The sequence below is a fragment of the Agelaius phoeniceus genome, chromosome 2, assembly GCF_051311805.1.
Source record: "Agelaius phoeniceus isolate bAgePho1 chromosome 2, bAgePho1.hap1, whole genome shotgun sequence".
Classification (NCBI taxonomy): Eukaryota; Metazoa; Chordata; class Aves; order Passeriformes; family Icteridae; genus Agelaius; species Agelaius phoeniceus.
The window spans coordinates 33962431-33979716 of record NC_135266.1 but is presented as its reverse complement, the minus strand read 5'-3'; the positions used below and the strand labels follow the sequence as shown (position 1 = coordinate 33979716).

The 17286-nt window shown below is 40.6% G+C and overlaps 1 protein-coding gene across 1 annotated transcript; it reads right to left on the bottom strand.

The window, feature by feature from the left end:
- Positions 1 to 442: 442 nt before the first annotated feature.
- On the bottom strand, positions 443 to 17048 carry RP2 (RP2 activator of ARL3 GTPase). The gene is made up of 5 exons (XM_054628086.2): positions 16814 to 17048; positions 7335 to 8000; positions 5559 to 5673; positions 4293 to 4378; positions 443 to 3022 (listed from the first exon to the last, which is right to left on the bottom strand). Exons 1-5 carry the CDS (start codon positions 16949 to 16951, stop codon positions 2939 to 2941), a joined length of 1089 nt encoding a protein of 362 aa, XP_054484061.2. The 5' UTR covers positions 16952 to 17048; the 3' UTR covers positions 443 to 2938.
- Between the last annotated feature and the right edge of the window lie 238 nt (positions 17049 to 17286).

The following is a 17286-nucleotide window of genomic DNA, read 5'->3' as shown; positions in this document are numbered from 1 at the left end:
TATTCAAAAGACATTTGTATTGACATATATACAGTACTTCATGTTCTTTCCAAACACTCATGCCTAGTGAGAGTTACCCTGGACCATCTCTTCTTGGAAAAGTCACATTTCTGATGAGTTTAAAGCCACATTTGGAAATGTATTAAATGTTTGCCTGTTTTCAGGAGGATTTTACTGGTTGTTATATATTAAATGGACCTTTCTAAATTAACAATTTTACTTCTATAAACACCACAATCTCTGACTGAGGAAAAATTCCTGCTGTCAAAAAAATCACCTTTTCCAGAAGATGAATGCCTAGAGAGTTAAAGCTTACTTTCAATTAGCTATGAGTATCTATTTCAAGATATACTCCTGTTTAATATCCCAGTTTTTATACCTAATATAATGTAATTATGCTTTTCAATCTACCATAATTTTAAGAAGTTTTCAGAATCCAGAGTTCAAATATTTCAAATGTTTATTATGAATCACATTCACAGTGCAATACAAATTACATTAAAAGCTACACAAGAAATGTACAAAGAATACATTAAACACGTACCATTCTGTAATGCAAAGAATTCCTGACTCTTAAGCTAGAAGTGTTCTTAACACATGTTAGCAAGAAATGGAAATCAAAAGATAAATAATTGGATTGAGAAACTCCTTCATTATTTAGGTTTTTTTTTTTTATTAAAAATTCTTTATGTCGGTAAACAGACCATCATTGTTAAAAATAAAAAAGCAACACTGCTCTTTCCCAGCACATAGAAAAGTTATTCCACTGTTTCAAGCCTAGATTAATTTTCAATTAATCTTCCTGTCCTCCAGCAAAAGGAGTCACAAAAGTCCATTTAGCACTTTGTTTCCAGGGCAGGTTAATGATACAAAAAATAAGCTATAAACAAACATACACATAATCATGTGTCAGCATGTAACTCTGGAAATATTTATGTAGAAGTTTAGAGACCAAGATAGTCTGGTATATGTACTGCTAATACAAATCACACAATGCCAGCTCTGAAGTACATGATACAATTTCAATGTACTGTCCATACCAAAATAATATTAACTCTACATGTCTAGATTAATTCCTGTAAATGTTGACTGATGAGCTGTGCTAGTACTTTGGAGAGCAAGATAAAATTTTTAGCTCTTTTTACAGGCCTTACCTCATATTTACCAAAAAAGACCCCAAAAAACAACAAATTCCTGGCTGCCTAAGTGCAAGTAGTAATTTCTGCTACCAGTTTAATTCTGGTGGTGGCTTGACTTTGTTAAATAAAAACATTTCAAAGAAGTGGCAATTTTCTTACCTCCAGTACACCAATGGTTTAGTTTATTCAGGACATATTCTTCTTTATTTAATCTATGCATAACTATAACAAGAGGTCCTAAGGACATATTCTTGAGTTTAAACTAATGGCAAGCATTTGCCCAGTAGCAACAAAATGACAGTTCAGAACCTCTCTTGGGCATTACAGAATTATGAATTTCAGGAGAAGAGATTCTTTCATGTGCTAATTCAAAAAAAATTAGAGATGTTTTTAGCCACCCACTTTGGAGCTGCAGAGCTGTGAAACTGATGAGTCAAGACTCATCTTCAGTTAAAATTTGCAAGATCTTCCCTTTTGATGGATGAACATAATGAGGAAATGGCTTTAGCACCTCAAAACAGCCCCAATCCTTTCAATGAATTGTAAAGGCTAAGAAACTGGCAAGCCATGTTTTAATTATGAAATTTGGTTTTGTGTGTCTGCATGCACAATTGGTTCAAGTATTACAGAGGGCTTGTAAACCTGGACTGAAGCTTTAAGTTCATGTAGAAAAATCAGTAAGGATGTAATATGCAAAAATAAATCAATCATGTTTTTAATATCCATATAGATTTGCATTCTAATATGCATTATTGAACAATAAGCATTATTACTGAACACTATTCAAATACATCTCACAAAATGCTGGTAGTACTTCTTCAGTCTGTCTTTGGAATTAATACAAAATAAATCCTATGGCAGTGTGTAGCATTTTACATCACTTTCTATATTACTTCTGCAAGTAAAAGCCTTCTTCTGGGGTCTAGCAAGGAAGAAGGGGTTTTTAATACCATCAGAGTCCTTCTCTGACTACTGGCTATGTCCCTTCTAGCAAACAACAATATGCCAGAGGTTTATTGCTCAAGTGCAAAGAAACCTCAAATATATCCCTCGTGTGAGCTGGCAATGCCAGAGGCAGCTGTGTTGCCAAAGAACCTGAGCAGACCTTAGAGCAACTTCAGCAGAGCACTCATGCTCAGGATTCACCCTAGAGCAGAAAAGCCTGGCAAGTGCTCACTTACCAGAATGCTGTTGTGACAACTCTCACCACAAATGCTGCTGCAAACAACTTTATTCAAAAAGCATGCTGAAGGAGAGTTAGCCAAAGTCACAAACTGCTTTTGAAAGCATGCTACAAGGACAATTAATTTCAGACTAAGCTTTCAGAAAAAGTAAATGACTACAGCTTCCTTCCTGGACCCCCAGTAAAGACAAATTTGCATGTGGGAAAATTTTGAAGGGCAAATTTCACATAAATACACTTTCTAAACAATGTGTCTGAGTGAAAGATAACAATTACTACTGCATCAAACTTGGATCAGCATTGCACTTTTAAAATATGTATAATCATTAGATGTGGTCAAGAAACATTCAAGTGTCGATAGATGTTTAGAAATCACTGTAAAAAAGTTAGTAGAAAAGCTCAATTGTTTTTGAAGTTAAACTTAAGTTTCAAACACAATGCACATGGCTGGCTATGCAGTTTACTCCAGTTCAGATAATGTATTAAAAACCACCAGTGGCTTTATGAAAGGAATATATGAGAAATACAAAACTAAATGACAAAACTACTGCGATATTCAAGCCAAGTGATGTCCAAGTCTAAGACAAACCGTACGTGAGCACCTTCATGCTAAACTTCACATTCCCATCTGCATGTCAGCAAAATTGTAGAAATTGTCTACATCTTGAGATGCTGATGCTTTGCTTTCTGATACAAAAACCTGTTTTGTTAAACAAGAAAATAGTTATGCATCAGTAAAAGCAGTCGTGCTCATTTGGAACCAGTAATGCTTATTTTTAGTTTTGCATTTCATGAGAGACACAACTCTGCGGGTTCCCACTGTGTGATAGAACAAATCCTAGTATTCTCTCAGCCCTGATGCCTCCACCATTTGTTATTGTCACCCTTTCCTAGCACACATTCTGGCTGCATTAACCCTTGCCTTCAGGATCAGGAGCTTGGGGCTTCATTATTCAGGGGTCACAGCTTCAGTTAGTATCTATTTAGATGTATATTGATTGGAAAAGTCAACTCTCCCCAGGAGAGCAGAGGAAAAATAAATACACAAAATCCTTAGACTACTACTTTCCTTTAACAGAAAGGGAGAGTTTGTAAGAAAGACTTCCTTGTGCTACATTACACTCAAAAAATCTTCATTGCTTCTCCAGCAGATGACTATTTTTTAAAAAGTAACTTCAATTACTTTTTCATTTTTCAAAATTTATCAGTGGATGTGAAAGTCCAAGTTCTAGCTACAAGATGACTGTTTTCCAGAAACTGGGCAGCCTAGTTCCAAGGAAGTCCTTTGAAAGGAACTGAAAGACAGCAAGGAGCTGCATGGATGCTAGATGTCTTAAAGATATTGAAATCTTCTTTGAACAACTGCCTGAAAGCAAAGGGTTTGTCACTCTCCTGTTATCAGGAGTGCTCTAAACGTTTCCATAAACTTTCTCAAAACCATCACCGTTTAGAGAAAGGGAACAGCAAGGAAAGATGAGGTGTGGTGTAAGGAAGCTAAAGTGAAAGAAGCTGACAGAAGAAAAAAGAATGCTGTCTTTGAAGGAAGGCATTCTGTGGTATCCTACACAGCAAAAGTAAACATGGAAAAAAGTTGAAATATTATCTTTGTTGTGGTTTAATAGACAGGACACCACAGTTAAGTGACTAAATCCAAGGCTTAAGTGGAACTTTTTTGTACTACAATTATAGAACTTGATTTTGTGTTATGTGAAATAACAGTTTTAAGTGGAAATCTTGTATTCTTCAGTGGATATGGGGATTCAGAACTTTCTTCCTAGGACAATATTCTTGTCAGCAAAGAGTAACTCATGTTTTGAGTACAAAAAACCAAACAACAACAAAAGGATATTCTAATTTTACTACCCATGAACCGAAAAAGATTGTGTAGTATGTCAACACTATATCTTGACCATGAAATAGCTCAAACATTCTGTAATATTTTCTGTGAATAAAGCAATACACCAGCCTACCTTGGTGCCACTAAAAACTTCATTTACTGTGCTTCGACATTGTTCCACAGCACCATCTCCATTGAATTCCAAAGCAACCACTGGACCTAGAAAATAGGTTCATCTAAAATCAATAATACTTTTAAGCTTGGCATTAAACAGTAGATTTCTCAGCCCATAGTCCCAACCCATAGGGAATTGTGAAGCTCACAAGAAGCATTTTATTTTTTTGCTTGAGCAGCCCCATAACAGAAGATAAAGAATTAAAAAGACAAATATGTTACAAAAAAAAAGCACAGTGTCATCTGCAATTTCATGCCTTTTTTTTTTTTTTTTTCAGAACTTTGGACAGGATTCCAGTTTTACTTCTTGAAAGGCAGTAATAGCACAAAAATGCTAAGGAGTCAAGTCATCATGGAAGTGAGTCAGACTACACTGCTCAAATAGTGAGCCATTTCACAGACATGTGGAGTGGGACTGAGTCATTCAAGCATTTTTGCTTAAGTCCCAAGATAGTGAATTGCCTGATTTTTAGACTTGTTCTCACCCACTATTTGCAGATCTGCTTTCTCTGGTTTCATTCTGAACATGGTATTTCTTCCCACATGACTGCAATACTGCCCATAAGCTGGACTACCATCTTACAAGTGCAATGACTTTCGTCCTATTCTTACAATGAGCATCACAGACCTCTCATGTCACCATGAAAAAACCTGCATGTTGCTACCAAGTCTGGGAATGTGCAGTGAGCTTTAGCATGCAACACATAACAAGATGTCAGTACTTCTGAAAGAAGAAACAAAACCCAACTGTAATCATATCAATAGAAAGGCTTTTGAAATACTCAGACAGCACACCAGTTACAAACAAAAATTTTAAACATTTATCTGCTTTATGTACACCTATATTGATTTGCTTAAATAATTTATGCAGAAACACCAAACAGCTCAGTGGTTGAGCAGCACTTGTGACAAGTCAGAAAATAGTCTAAAAGCATGAGCTTTTTTTGACCACTCCAGGCAGATCTGCACGTGCCACTGCTCCTGAACTATGCAGTTGGACCACTAGAGGGGGAGCAGAAACACAAAATACATGTGAAATAACTCATTTCTGTTGCCTTCAGGAGTTTTGGCTGGTTTAGGGCCTCACTGAGGCTTCCAAAACTCATCTCAACAGGTTTTACAGTATGCCCTTGAAATACAGATTTGTCCTTCATTCCTCTTTCTTCTCCAGAACTCTCTAGTGACAGATTTCTATATCAAGAGGAGAAAAAAATCACAAACTCACCTTTTTCCAGCAGTGGAATGAATTCTAATGCACTCTGCTGGAAAACTCGGTGAGCATCCTCTGCCTTCATTAAAACCTCTTTAGTCTGTACCAGCTGAAAGCCTTTGCTAGTCATCTGTTAACAGAGGAAGAATTCATGTTAAAAAATGCTTCTAAGACAGAGTTCTACTTGAGTATCCATATTACACTGTATTAGACTCATTTTTCCCATACACATTAGGTCTCAGAGCAAAGGGACCCTTTTTTCTCTTTTCAGAGATCATTTGCTTTTTCTACACTCCTGTTTATTTTCATTCCATTCATCCAGATTTTCTCCTCTGCCCAAGTGCACCTAGAGGAATAAATGTGAATGTTTTTATTTTATATATTAGGGCCCAGGGTTATGTGTTTTTCCCCACAATCCCTCACAAGCAGAAACTAATGGGATTTAAAGGCATTCAGCATCTGGAAACAAGCAGTCAGTTCTCCTTAGTCTGCAATAGTTCAGTCAAGCATTAGCTCAATCTCTCATCTATCCACTGCTAATTTTCAGTTTTGGAACAAGAGTTAACAACATTTGAAAACACATATACACGTCCCACCCCCTCATTTTTACTCCAAATCTAATATGAAACTAAAAGCACGTGGGAAAGGAGCAAATACATTTTTACTTCCAAAATATCCATTAATCTGCAGAGCAGTTAGATTTCCACAGAAACTCACTAACTAGTCCTTTAGCATCTTCTTAACTCTAACTTCTAAATAACTACTAACAGAGGAGAACACATCTATTACCCTCCTCCTGTAGCTATTCCTTCATCAGAAAAGAAACCACCCATAAGTATCATTATCTCCCTTCACTCTAGTAACTCAGTAGCTCAGTCCCACAAAAGTCCAGCTGGGCACTGGGGAGGCAAGGAGACACCCTACAGCTTTCTTTCCTTGCAGACAAAAACCCAAGGGAAAGAGCTCCACCAGATGTTTAGTTGATCATACAACATTGTGACCAGCATCTTTTGCAGATACCACTCTCAGATGCTGTGGTCCATGGTTACTGGCTCTGCTCTGTGACATCCTTGGCACTTAAGGATGGTGAAAGCAGCCAGCCACTCCCAGCTTTTAGCCCCAGGAAAGTACAAACTCAGCCAAGCTTGGAGGCTGCTGTCTCACAGGAAAAAAGAAATTAAAAGAAAGACCAATAAAAAAAAGCTATTTAAGTCATTGAAGACAGCTAGACAGCTGACCAGCCATGACAAGCACTCATTGCCTCTTTCAGAAAAAAAGTTCCAGCACTGGATGAAACAGGGGATACATTTTAACACTTTTTTTTTTTACTCATTTTAACACTTTTCTTTTTTTACTCTTTTTTTTTACTCCTGAAAATCTTTCAGGACAGACTTTTGTTAACTGAGGCTTTCAGGACAATAAGCTAACAAGTTAATTAGTTACATCCCTCCCACAAGCATTGTCAATCACTTACTCTATGTTTAACCAAGTTCATCAAATCAACTACATATTTTCTTCAGAGCATTGCTTTGGTGTGCCATGATGGAAAAGTACACCAGAACTATTAGAGGATAGATGTGCCACTCACAGGATGCCAACTGTAAAGCAACTGACTGATCAAATGAAATTCAGTCTCTTACCTTGCTTTGAAGTTTTAAACAATGCAGTTGATCAGTATGGTCAGTAGACAAACAGAGCCTCTATAGTCCCCCTTCAGGGAGAATCAGAGGCTGTCCACAGGAATGTTGAATTAGGAATTGAAAAGCCTGAATGAAGACAAAGGTTGCTCACCTCATCAATTAACTTCCTGGCATTTGCAGTTGTGTAGTCACCGGCAAAAAACACGGCCAAACACGATTCATCGCTGTTTTTCTGTCTCCGCCCTCGAGTTATGGGTATTATACTCTTTGTGGCATCAGTAGAAATCCTGACAGCTTTCAGCTCTTCAGAGCTGGGCAGAGGAACATAATCTTGGACTGCAGCAGTTTCAGGCAAAAGGCCCCAGTTATTTTCTCCAGACACAGGGGTAAAGTCATGGATGTTGCTCCACGTGTTATTGAAGATACTCAGACCAGCATCTTTAAATTGTAAAGCAAGCTCAGGATAATAGTACTGGAAACACCCAAATTTCATACCTGTGGAGGACTCGATAATGGGCTGGGTGGCACAGCACAAGAACACCTCCAGCTTCCTGCAGTCCCGCGTGCGGAACTGCTGGCAGGCAACCACACACTTACAATCTTTGCAGTCACGGAAGAACACGCTGCCTTTTATTGGTCCTAAAAAGATTTGGCAATTTACACAGTCGTCAATCGTGATTGTAGCAGAATGGTCAAATATGTAGATTTGACAGTTCTCGCAGTCCTGAATGACAAATTGTTGCCCTGCTACTTTTCCAGGCAGTCGACCCACAGTTTCGTTCTTAAGTCCGGAAAAGGTGTACTCTTTGGGGTCAATCTGAAGGAGGAATAAAATAATAAAAAAATAGGTTAAAGTCTTCAAATGCAGAGAATATTAAAATGCTAAATGCCCATTGACTTGCAGTGATTGAAGCACCACTGAATAGTACAGGATATGATGCCACAAGGGTCTTCAATGAGTGATGAAAGATCAGAAGCAACTCTATCAGCTAAACTACTGGAATACACAGTATTGAGATACAACTAAGAAGTGAAACTACACCTCTGAGGATCTCCAGGGGAATAAAAAAAAGCAACTCAGTTAGTCCTTTAATAAAGAAAGGGACAAGGGGAGCTAGTTTTAACTGTAGACTCTGAAATGTTTCAACAAGGATGATGATTTGGGTAGAGTAGTAACTGTAATAAATAAATTGTCCAACATACTTACAGATTCATAAAGGTGGAGATACACAGTATTTTCTTTTTTGAGTAATCTTCTTGGTCATATTTTACCTTAACACATTGCAAGGAAATCTTGTTGCTGTCAAACAGTATCTTCTCTATAATGTTTGCAAACTACAGAGAGCTCATTAATGTGTGCCACAGCATTATCTCGTGCTAACAATGACAATATTTTTGTGCTAACAAAACATATGAGATTGTTTTAGCTACGTCCAAGAAGCAAAAACTGGCAGTGGTGGTACAGGGGGCATGTTTGCAGATCTCCTCCACACTCCACCATCCCTCTGGCTGGGGCAGAACACCTGGGGGAGGCTGTGGCTTTCCCTGGCACTCTCCTTTAGGGAACAGCAACTCACAAGCCACACATCCATCCTAGGATGGATGCAATACAGGTGGAAAGCATGAATAATACAGCCCATGCTGTCTGAAAACCAAAGGAATCTGAGCTGGCTTATTTCTAATATAAGTCTCAAGCCATCTACAGTTCCTGGAACAAATTCTACTCTGCCCTCTTGTGAAAGCTCATTAAAATAGCACTTAGAAGTGTGTAAGTGAAGGACTAACACAAGACCTCTTCACCAACCTGCTCTCTGATTATCAGCCTTGAAGCTCCTAAAATTTGCTGCATCATAATCAGTTATCATGCATTACCACAGATTTGGTGTATTTCAATTCCTAAAAATACTTCTTCCTAGCATGTCCAACATTGACACAATATTTAGAAGCCAGTAAAAGGCATAAACCAGAATGGGCATTAAAAAAACCAGACATTCATTAAACCAGCCTTGGTAGCTTTTGACTGGAGCAGCCAAAGAAAGCTAAAAATCTCTACCAGCTGATAAAATGTATTTCATTTTATGCAACATATATGACCTTCAGACAGGAAAGGAGTTTTGCAGCTGATGAATCTTCCAAATAAAATGCAAGTTGAGACAATGAAGATGGCTTCCTAGAATTCTCTCCTCAATCATATTTAATACCACTAGTACACATCCAGGAAAGTTAGCTGGAAGTGTTACAAGTAAAACTGGGAGACTCAAAAGATAAGGGACACCTCATGGAGACTCAGTCACACAACATACTTTGGATTCTAACTTTCCAAGGTCCTTAGTCTCAAGTAATGTTACATATTTGAATATACAAGTTACTTACCCTCATATTTCCCCTTACTTGAGAAAACAAATATTAAAATTGCTTTTGGACATATTCTTCCTAGGCATCTCCTAGAACATGTATGTATCTTTGTGTATATCTGTATGTTGGGTGTTGGGTTTTTTTTTTAATGGCCATGGGACACAGACTTACTGCTTTCAAAAGAGGCACGGAGGAACAGTTACTTCTCTTAGGAATGAGAAGTTCAGTGTTTCCAGAACTCACAGCATTTTTGAAACTTGGAACCCAAGCACATCTTTCTGATTTGCTCTGCTCTATAAACCCTGTGAAGCAACACTAGCTCATCCTACCCAGTGGCCTTTGCAAGGATGTGTGAAACTTCACTTCGCAATTTTACTTAGGCCTAGGTGAAAAATACTGGTTAGTCAGCAAACTCACAACTTATAGACAGTTTCAAATGAGAGTTTTTGAGTACCAACAGTAGCCAAGTTAAAGATAAAAGTTCAGCTTATTATCAGATTCAGGAGCTCCTCTTTATTTGCCTATTTTCCAGAACTAAGAGTTCTACCCTCACACAGCTTTTACTTCTCAGTTTGTTGACCATGCCAAGGAATTTGTACATTTCCTCTGATTTTGTTTTCAGTTATCCTTTTAAAGACTAAGAGTATTTATTGATTAACACTGCAGTACAGACTGGAGAGACTGCATGGAATAGATTTGATACTCTCTCCCCCCACTGGGTTATTGCCCCTGTGAGGACAGGATATAAGACTATAGCAGATATAAATATTTCACTTCTCCTGGGTTAAAGAAACATGCCAGAGAAACAGGCCTGAAGGCAGAACCATGACTGTGAGGATGCATCCCACAGCACCTTATATGCCCATATGATTATAGAATAGTTTAAATTGGAAAAGAGCTCCAAGTCCATCAAGTGCAACCATCAACCTGACACTGCCAAGTCCACCACTAAACCATGTCCCCAGCTGCCACATCTACACATATTTTAAATACCTCCATGGATGGTGACTCAAACACTTCTCTGGGATGCCTGTTCTAACTCTTGCTATGAAGAAATTTTTCCTAATACCCATCTAAGCCTCCACTGGAACAACTTGGGGCCTTTTATCTTTTCCTATCACTTGGTACTTGGGAGAAGAGAGCAACCTTGACCTCCTACAGCCTCCTTTCAGGTGGTTGTAGAGAGCAATAAGGTCTTCCCTGAGCCTCCTTTTCTTCCAACAACCACAGCTCCCTCAGCTGCTTCTCATCAGATTTGTGCTCCAGACCCTTCACCAGCTCCATTGCCCTCCTCTGGACATGCTCCAGCACTTCAGTGTCTTTCTTGAAGTGAGGAATCCAGAGCTGAGCACAGGATTTGAGGTACAACCTCAACAGTAGCAAGCACAGGTCAAGGCCCTAGTCCTGCTGACCACAGTCCTTTTTATACAAGCCAGGATGCCACCAGCCTTCTTGGTGCACATTCACCGTCTCTGAACTCTTCAGGTATCATCAAGGTTAATATTAAATCACTGCAACCACCTTCCTTCCCCTGACAGTGAACACCAACTGCTTCTTAAGCTCTGTCTTGGCAACATAGCAAAAAAAAAAAAAAAAAAACAACAGGCTAGCCAAAAGAAACAGAAGTAAAATCTTCAGTCTCATACAACCATAACCAGGGCTATATACATTTCTGTGCCCATTCATTTGGTGCTCCACTGGCTATAAAATCTTAAGCACGTGTCAGGTCAGGAAAATTCAACTATTTGATAACTTATTTACTTGTCCTTTGTGTTTGGATAAAGTTTCAAAAACCTTTGTCCAAATCCACCCATTTTACCCAGAGAGATGCTTTACTCTCCAGCCCTTAACAGGTTTTTTAAACATCTTTTTTCCCCCAGGCTGATATAAAATTCAAAAGGTGCCAGTATTCACAGCAGTAGCTTTTAATATTTTCAGCTGAATTGAAACAGTTCTTAGAGTAGATAGGAGTTGCACATTAATAGATATTGGCAGAGCCCAAGAGTTGAAGCCTTCTAACTGAAGTGGCTATGCACAGGTTCAGGAATTACTCCATGGAATGACCTAAAATAACCAGATGTGATGATGAAAAAGACAGCCCTTCTTACAGGGCTAATATTTTTCCTTCTCATAACAGGCACAGAAGCCTATTCTTGCTTTCTTAGCAATTACACAATGGTGAGAAGTCTGTTACAAAGGGCTAGAGGATAAACTTTAAGGAGCAAGGATTTTAAAGAACAAACAAAAGGAGAGAAGTGAAGGCAAACGAGTTTGTCACAGCTCCTTACAGCTCCAGGGCATCCTGTTACAAGTGCAAGGTAAATTAAGCAGCTTTCCTTCCTGCAGACACTTGTCTTGCAAGAAGGTCAGAGGCTATGTGAAAGCTGCACATGCCATACATCTCTCCAGCCACCACTATCCTGTTTGCTGGCACCAAAACTGGGCAGCTCCCATTTGGAAGAAGGCTTGCAAGTACTAGACCTTCACAGCTGTTAGTGGTAACTGTACCTAGAATCATAAAGGATCCCAACATCTTGAAATGTTTCTGGTATGAGTTCATGTCTTAGCAAGACTTTTTCACAGGATCCATCAGGGAAGGAGTTTCAGTCAATAGTGATAGAGCCTACAAATATGAGAAAGTACTGCTGTTCTTAACAGGTTACAGTTCTCCTCTAGTTACCCTTGTTCTGGCTGCTGAGCAAACAGTTTGTAAAGTATTTCTAAACCACTCACACTAAGGTCTTCTCTTTTAAATATAATTCTCAAAAACTCATCCCCTATCTCTCTAAGTCACTACAGATGGCAGCGCAAAAAGAACTTACAGCTGATAATATACAGAAGTTGGCTGCAGAACCAGTGACATTAAAAGCTGCACCTATAGGGTAGGCACATCAACTTAAGAAGCTTTAAGCACTATTTTTGTCAGCAGGGGAATTAACATTAGGGAAATAGGAAAAAAAAGTGCATTCCCAGGCCTAGACACTTCTGCATATTCATACTTGCATGGGTTTGGTGCCCTCAAGTAATGAGTTGCAACATCCTCTGGAGATTGCTTGTTGAAGTTACTCACCCAGTGGCAGATTTCAAGATTCTTGCACAACAAGAAAAGGTGCAAAGTATAGTGAAGATTCCTGTCTCTAGCAAACAGTTTTTCATGTTGGAGCACCTCCCGCACACCCTGACTTTAGAAGTGGCCAATACAACAGTCTGAATGCTCATTTCATTCTATTCTTGGGAATCTTCATGTTTTTCCATAATGCCCATAATAGCATAAAACAGTCATTCACACTCAGCAAACCACTGCTAAACACTGCATATAGAAAAAGTGAAAGAAGAAAGGAAGCTACCACAGGCCTGTATTTGATCTAACTGGAAATACTGCTTAATATGAACTTTCTGACTGTTTCTCGGTTGATCTGACCACATTTTGAGAAAAACAGCAATAGTTCTTCTGGTGCACCAGGAAGCATAAAGGAGATACAATGACTTAGTTTGTCCTTAAATCTAATGTTTAGAGAAAAAAAGTTATTTTATTAATATTCAAAAATGAAGTACAAAATGGCTACCTAAACAAGATCTAGACAATTCAAGATACCCACTTGAGCTCAGACCATTCATGAAGAATCCTCAAACGTAAGGTAACTAACAAAAGACTATGATTTAGGCAAAAAGTGAAACCTCTTGAGGTTTTTTAACTTTTTAAATCCAGCTACACAGCACAATAACAATGATAGCTGCACGTTTCCTATCAACTAAACCAGTTAAGTTGCAACTCAGTTGACATAAAACAAAATTTTACTTGTTCCTCCTAAAAGTTAAAAAAATAATCTGGGAAAGAAAGTTCCTCTAAGCTCTAAATGCCACTATGATCATAATTAATCTAATCCTACTTCTGTGAACATGAGACAACAGCAAAAAAGATGATGCAGCTGTTTGTGTTTCTTCTCCTGTGGAGGTCATGAATGTATCTTGTATCATCACAAGACAACAAAAGCCCCAGTTCCTGTCTGTGCATACCCACATTCAGTTGCTGCTGTTAGTCATGCAGTGGGAAACAAAACCAACCCAGGTGGAAAGCTAGCTGAAGGAGCTAGCTTTCACCCCCTCAGGAAGGGCTGAGCACCATCAAGTTCCTCTCCCACCCTTGGTCAGAAAAGTGACTCTCATCACAGCCCAAAGACATCAAGAGACATAATAAGTCCTCAGGATGCAATGCAGTACTAACAGACTCTGGAATAAACTGTGCTCTACTTCCACTCAAGGACTGAGAATCCCAGAGCAGCAAGAAACTGAATGCTCATCCTTCTCCTTTCTGTTTTCTAAATAATCTGATCCTCTGGTTCTTCTACTGCACCACAAGTAATATTCACACAGTTCTCTGAACCCAAGGTTCAGAAAGCATTACAGAGACTTCAGCAGATTCACAACGTAATCTAAATTTGATTAAATTTTGCTTATCTTAAAACTTCTGTCCTCACTTAATAAAGTCACAAAGAAATCTGAAAAGACTCCTCAAATTCATATACTTTCCTTAATTTCAATTCAACTATCAGCATCTTATAATATTTTCTATTTAGAATTTTCTATCACATGGTCCATTTTTGGGACTATTACACAAGAGTTATATAGTCACTGGGATATCATCATACTTCTCTTTGTCTAGGGCTACACTAGCAGACAGTATCAATACTAATCATCCTTTGCCATCAGAACATCATTAAAATAGGTTCAACTAGCAATGATGCCCTTCAGAAGCAGAAGAAATAGTTTTGTTGGAGGAACCCCTCAGGTTCAGTCATCCCTCCACACATTCCTAATCACACAAATATGCACACAAGTGTGCCTACATTTTTCTGCCAGGTCAGGATGGCATTAGTTTACAGGAAGATAGCTGTAATCCCGGTTTTCTGGAGTGAAGCAAGACATACTCACCTCTAAGAACATACAGAGCATAGTTTACAAAACCTACAGACAATTGCCAAACCTGCTTGTGAAACGAAACTGTATAACCACAGCTGCACCACTGAGTAGGAGAGCCTAAAATCAGAAACACATCCCCAACCCAAATGGTGGAAATAAATATCAAAAGACAATTTAGCACATCTGTTGACAGAGTTGAGGTTTTCAGGGTTTAGAATACAACTCAATGCACTGGATGGATAGAAAGAGTCTTGATGCCAACTGACTTCAATTTAACTTTGTGTACAAACTTGTGAAATAAATAAGTATATGTGAAGCATCATAAATGAGAAAGCAATAGACAACATGACAAACTATCACAGACAACATTTAAAGCTACTACATTAACACTGACAGGGTCTCACTTAATACAAACTGGGATCAAGAAGTTTAGTGCAGCAAGTGGTCAGTACTCCTTCACCTAAGATAAGGTGACTCCAGGTGCTTTCCTAGTTTAATGTATTAATCTTACACCCAAAAAGCCCAATGAAAAATAAGGCTGCAAAGAGCAAGAGAAATTAACTTAGACATAAAATAGCCATTCTTAGGCTGTACATTACAAAATTAAGCAGCTAATTTGATGCTTTACACAGTTCACTAGCACAGCCCAAACTCACTGATTCTTCTGGTTTGTAAGAGTCTTTTATAGAAAAAGAGGAAGTTTTACATGCAATACATGATCACGTTTTTTTACTTCACAGAGATAGATTGTTGGTGCTGTAACAGTTTCATGTTAGCTTGAGCCTTCTTCCAGCAAGTTAACAACAAACATCTCCTTAGCAACAAGGCCGGCTACTCTCTGAATCAAGTCTTTCTATATCTTGACTTTCCTTCTTTTTGTTTTCAAAGTTAGCTGTATATAAGTAGATGGGGTAAAAAATCTCATACCTGTTGAGCTTTAGCTGGTGAATTTGCTCTAAAATTAAACAATATTATTCCAAAGGCTGATTTAGTAATTTACTTTTAGACCAAGTTTTGTTCTGTCACTAAAATATGGCTTCAGTACAGCCCCTCTGGCTGTGAGAATAGTCTCCGTACAAGTGACAGGCTGTTCTTCTCTCCTTCTCTGTCTGCTCCCTAAATATCTGCTAGCCAGTCAAAGCAATAAGCCCAGCACAGATTGCTCATCTTTATCCCCAAGGAACCAATTCCTCCAGGCCACGCGCACACTCTCTAGCTCATCTCTATCTAAGCTTCCCTTAATCTACTTGGAAGACTTAAGGGACACCCTAGAGCACCTGGCACAAGCAAGCTAAACATTCAAATAAGTTCACACATTTTCTTTTCCATACTTGTAAAATACGGCCTAAAGGTTTGAGGATTTTTATTTGTTGAAACCACATTCATTACGTTTTTCGCCTGCCCAGTTCCTGCTTCCCCCACCCGAAGGCAGCTGGAGAGGAGAGGAGAGGAGAGGAGAGGAGAGGAAGAGAGGCCTAGTAGGGCTACAATGTCATTGTATGTTTAGGAAGTGAAACTTGAAATGATGCTAGGAAGAAATACATTTTATCCAGCATTTAAATGCTTTCTCGCTTGAGTCTTCATGACTGCCTCCGGGAGCTCTGGAAACAGCACGGGAAAGGATTTGGCTTCATCTGTCTTTTTAGGGGCTAATAAGCTAGTTCTACTTCCTCAAAAAAAAGAAGAGGAAAGGAAAAAAACCCACCCAACCCCAAAACCTTAAAAAAGAAAAAAAAAAACAAAACAAACCCAAACAACCAACCAAACCAACAGCGCAAACACCCAAGCAGGAAGCATCAATATCGACAGTCAGGACACACGGTACGAGTTTTGTGCCTCCGCTCCAATGCCAGGTGCGGGGACTCGCCCGGGCACAAGCAGCTCCCCAGCCATTAATCCCGGTTTTCTGGAGTGAAGCACGCATCCAGGGGACTCCGCGCTGTATCAGGATCCCGAGGGCAGGCAGACACCTTGGGGACAGTCACAGCCAAGCTGCCTGCCCCAGGGCGCTGTCCCACCGGGAGGCAGCGCCAGCCCCTCGGGAGCAGCCCCGCACCGGCACCGATGCTCGCCCCGCCGGCAGCCGCGGCATCCAGCGCGCCGCCCTCTCCGCTTGCACAATTTGAGACTGCCTGGCAAAATCCTTAGGCTAAACACTTTTTAATTGTTCAAATAAACGCACTGAACTGCGCGGACCCAGCCGCAACAGCGGGACCGGGGAAGACGTGGTCCCTGCCGGAGCACACACCCCGGACAGCAGGAGAGAGCGACACGCTGCCCGCTGAGAGAGGCGATAGCCCCAGCCCCAGCCCCAGCCCCAGCCCCAGCCCCATCCCGCCGCCGGCGGGGCGGTACCTTGGCTCGCAGGTCCCAGCTGTACTGCGGCGCCTTCTGCTCGCCGCTGGCCGCGTCCTGCCCGGCTCCTGCTTGCTGCTGCAGCGGCAGCTGGCCGCCCTGGGCCGGCTTCCTGCGGCGGGAGAAGAAGCACCCCATGGCGCTGGCGCTGCCGCCGCCGCCCGGCGGGGAGAGGCTGGCGGCGGGGAAGCGCTCGCCAGCACCGCGCCGCCCCGCCCCGCCGGCTTCCGGTTTTCTCCCGTCTCCCGTAGCGACCGCGACATTTCCCCCCGCCTTTCCCTTCCCCGCCCCGTCCCGCTCCAGCCATCGCCTCCGGCCGGAGGACGCGGCCGGCGGGGCGGTGCCGGGCAGCGGGCGGGGGCCGCCGGAGGCAGCTCACCCGCGGGGCTGGGGGCGAGCGGGACAGAGCGGTTTGTCCGTGATCACCATCGCTCCCCCGCCCCGGGGAGGGTTCCCTCCCGCCCGTCCCGAGG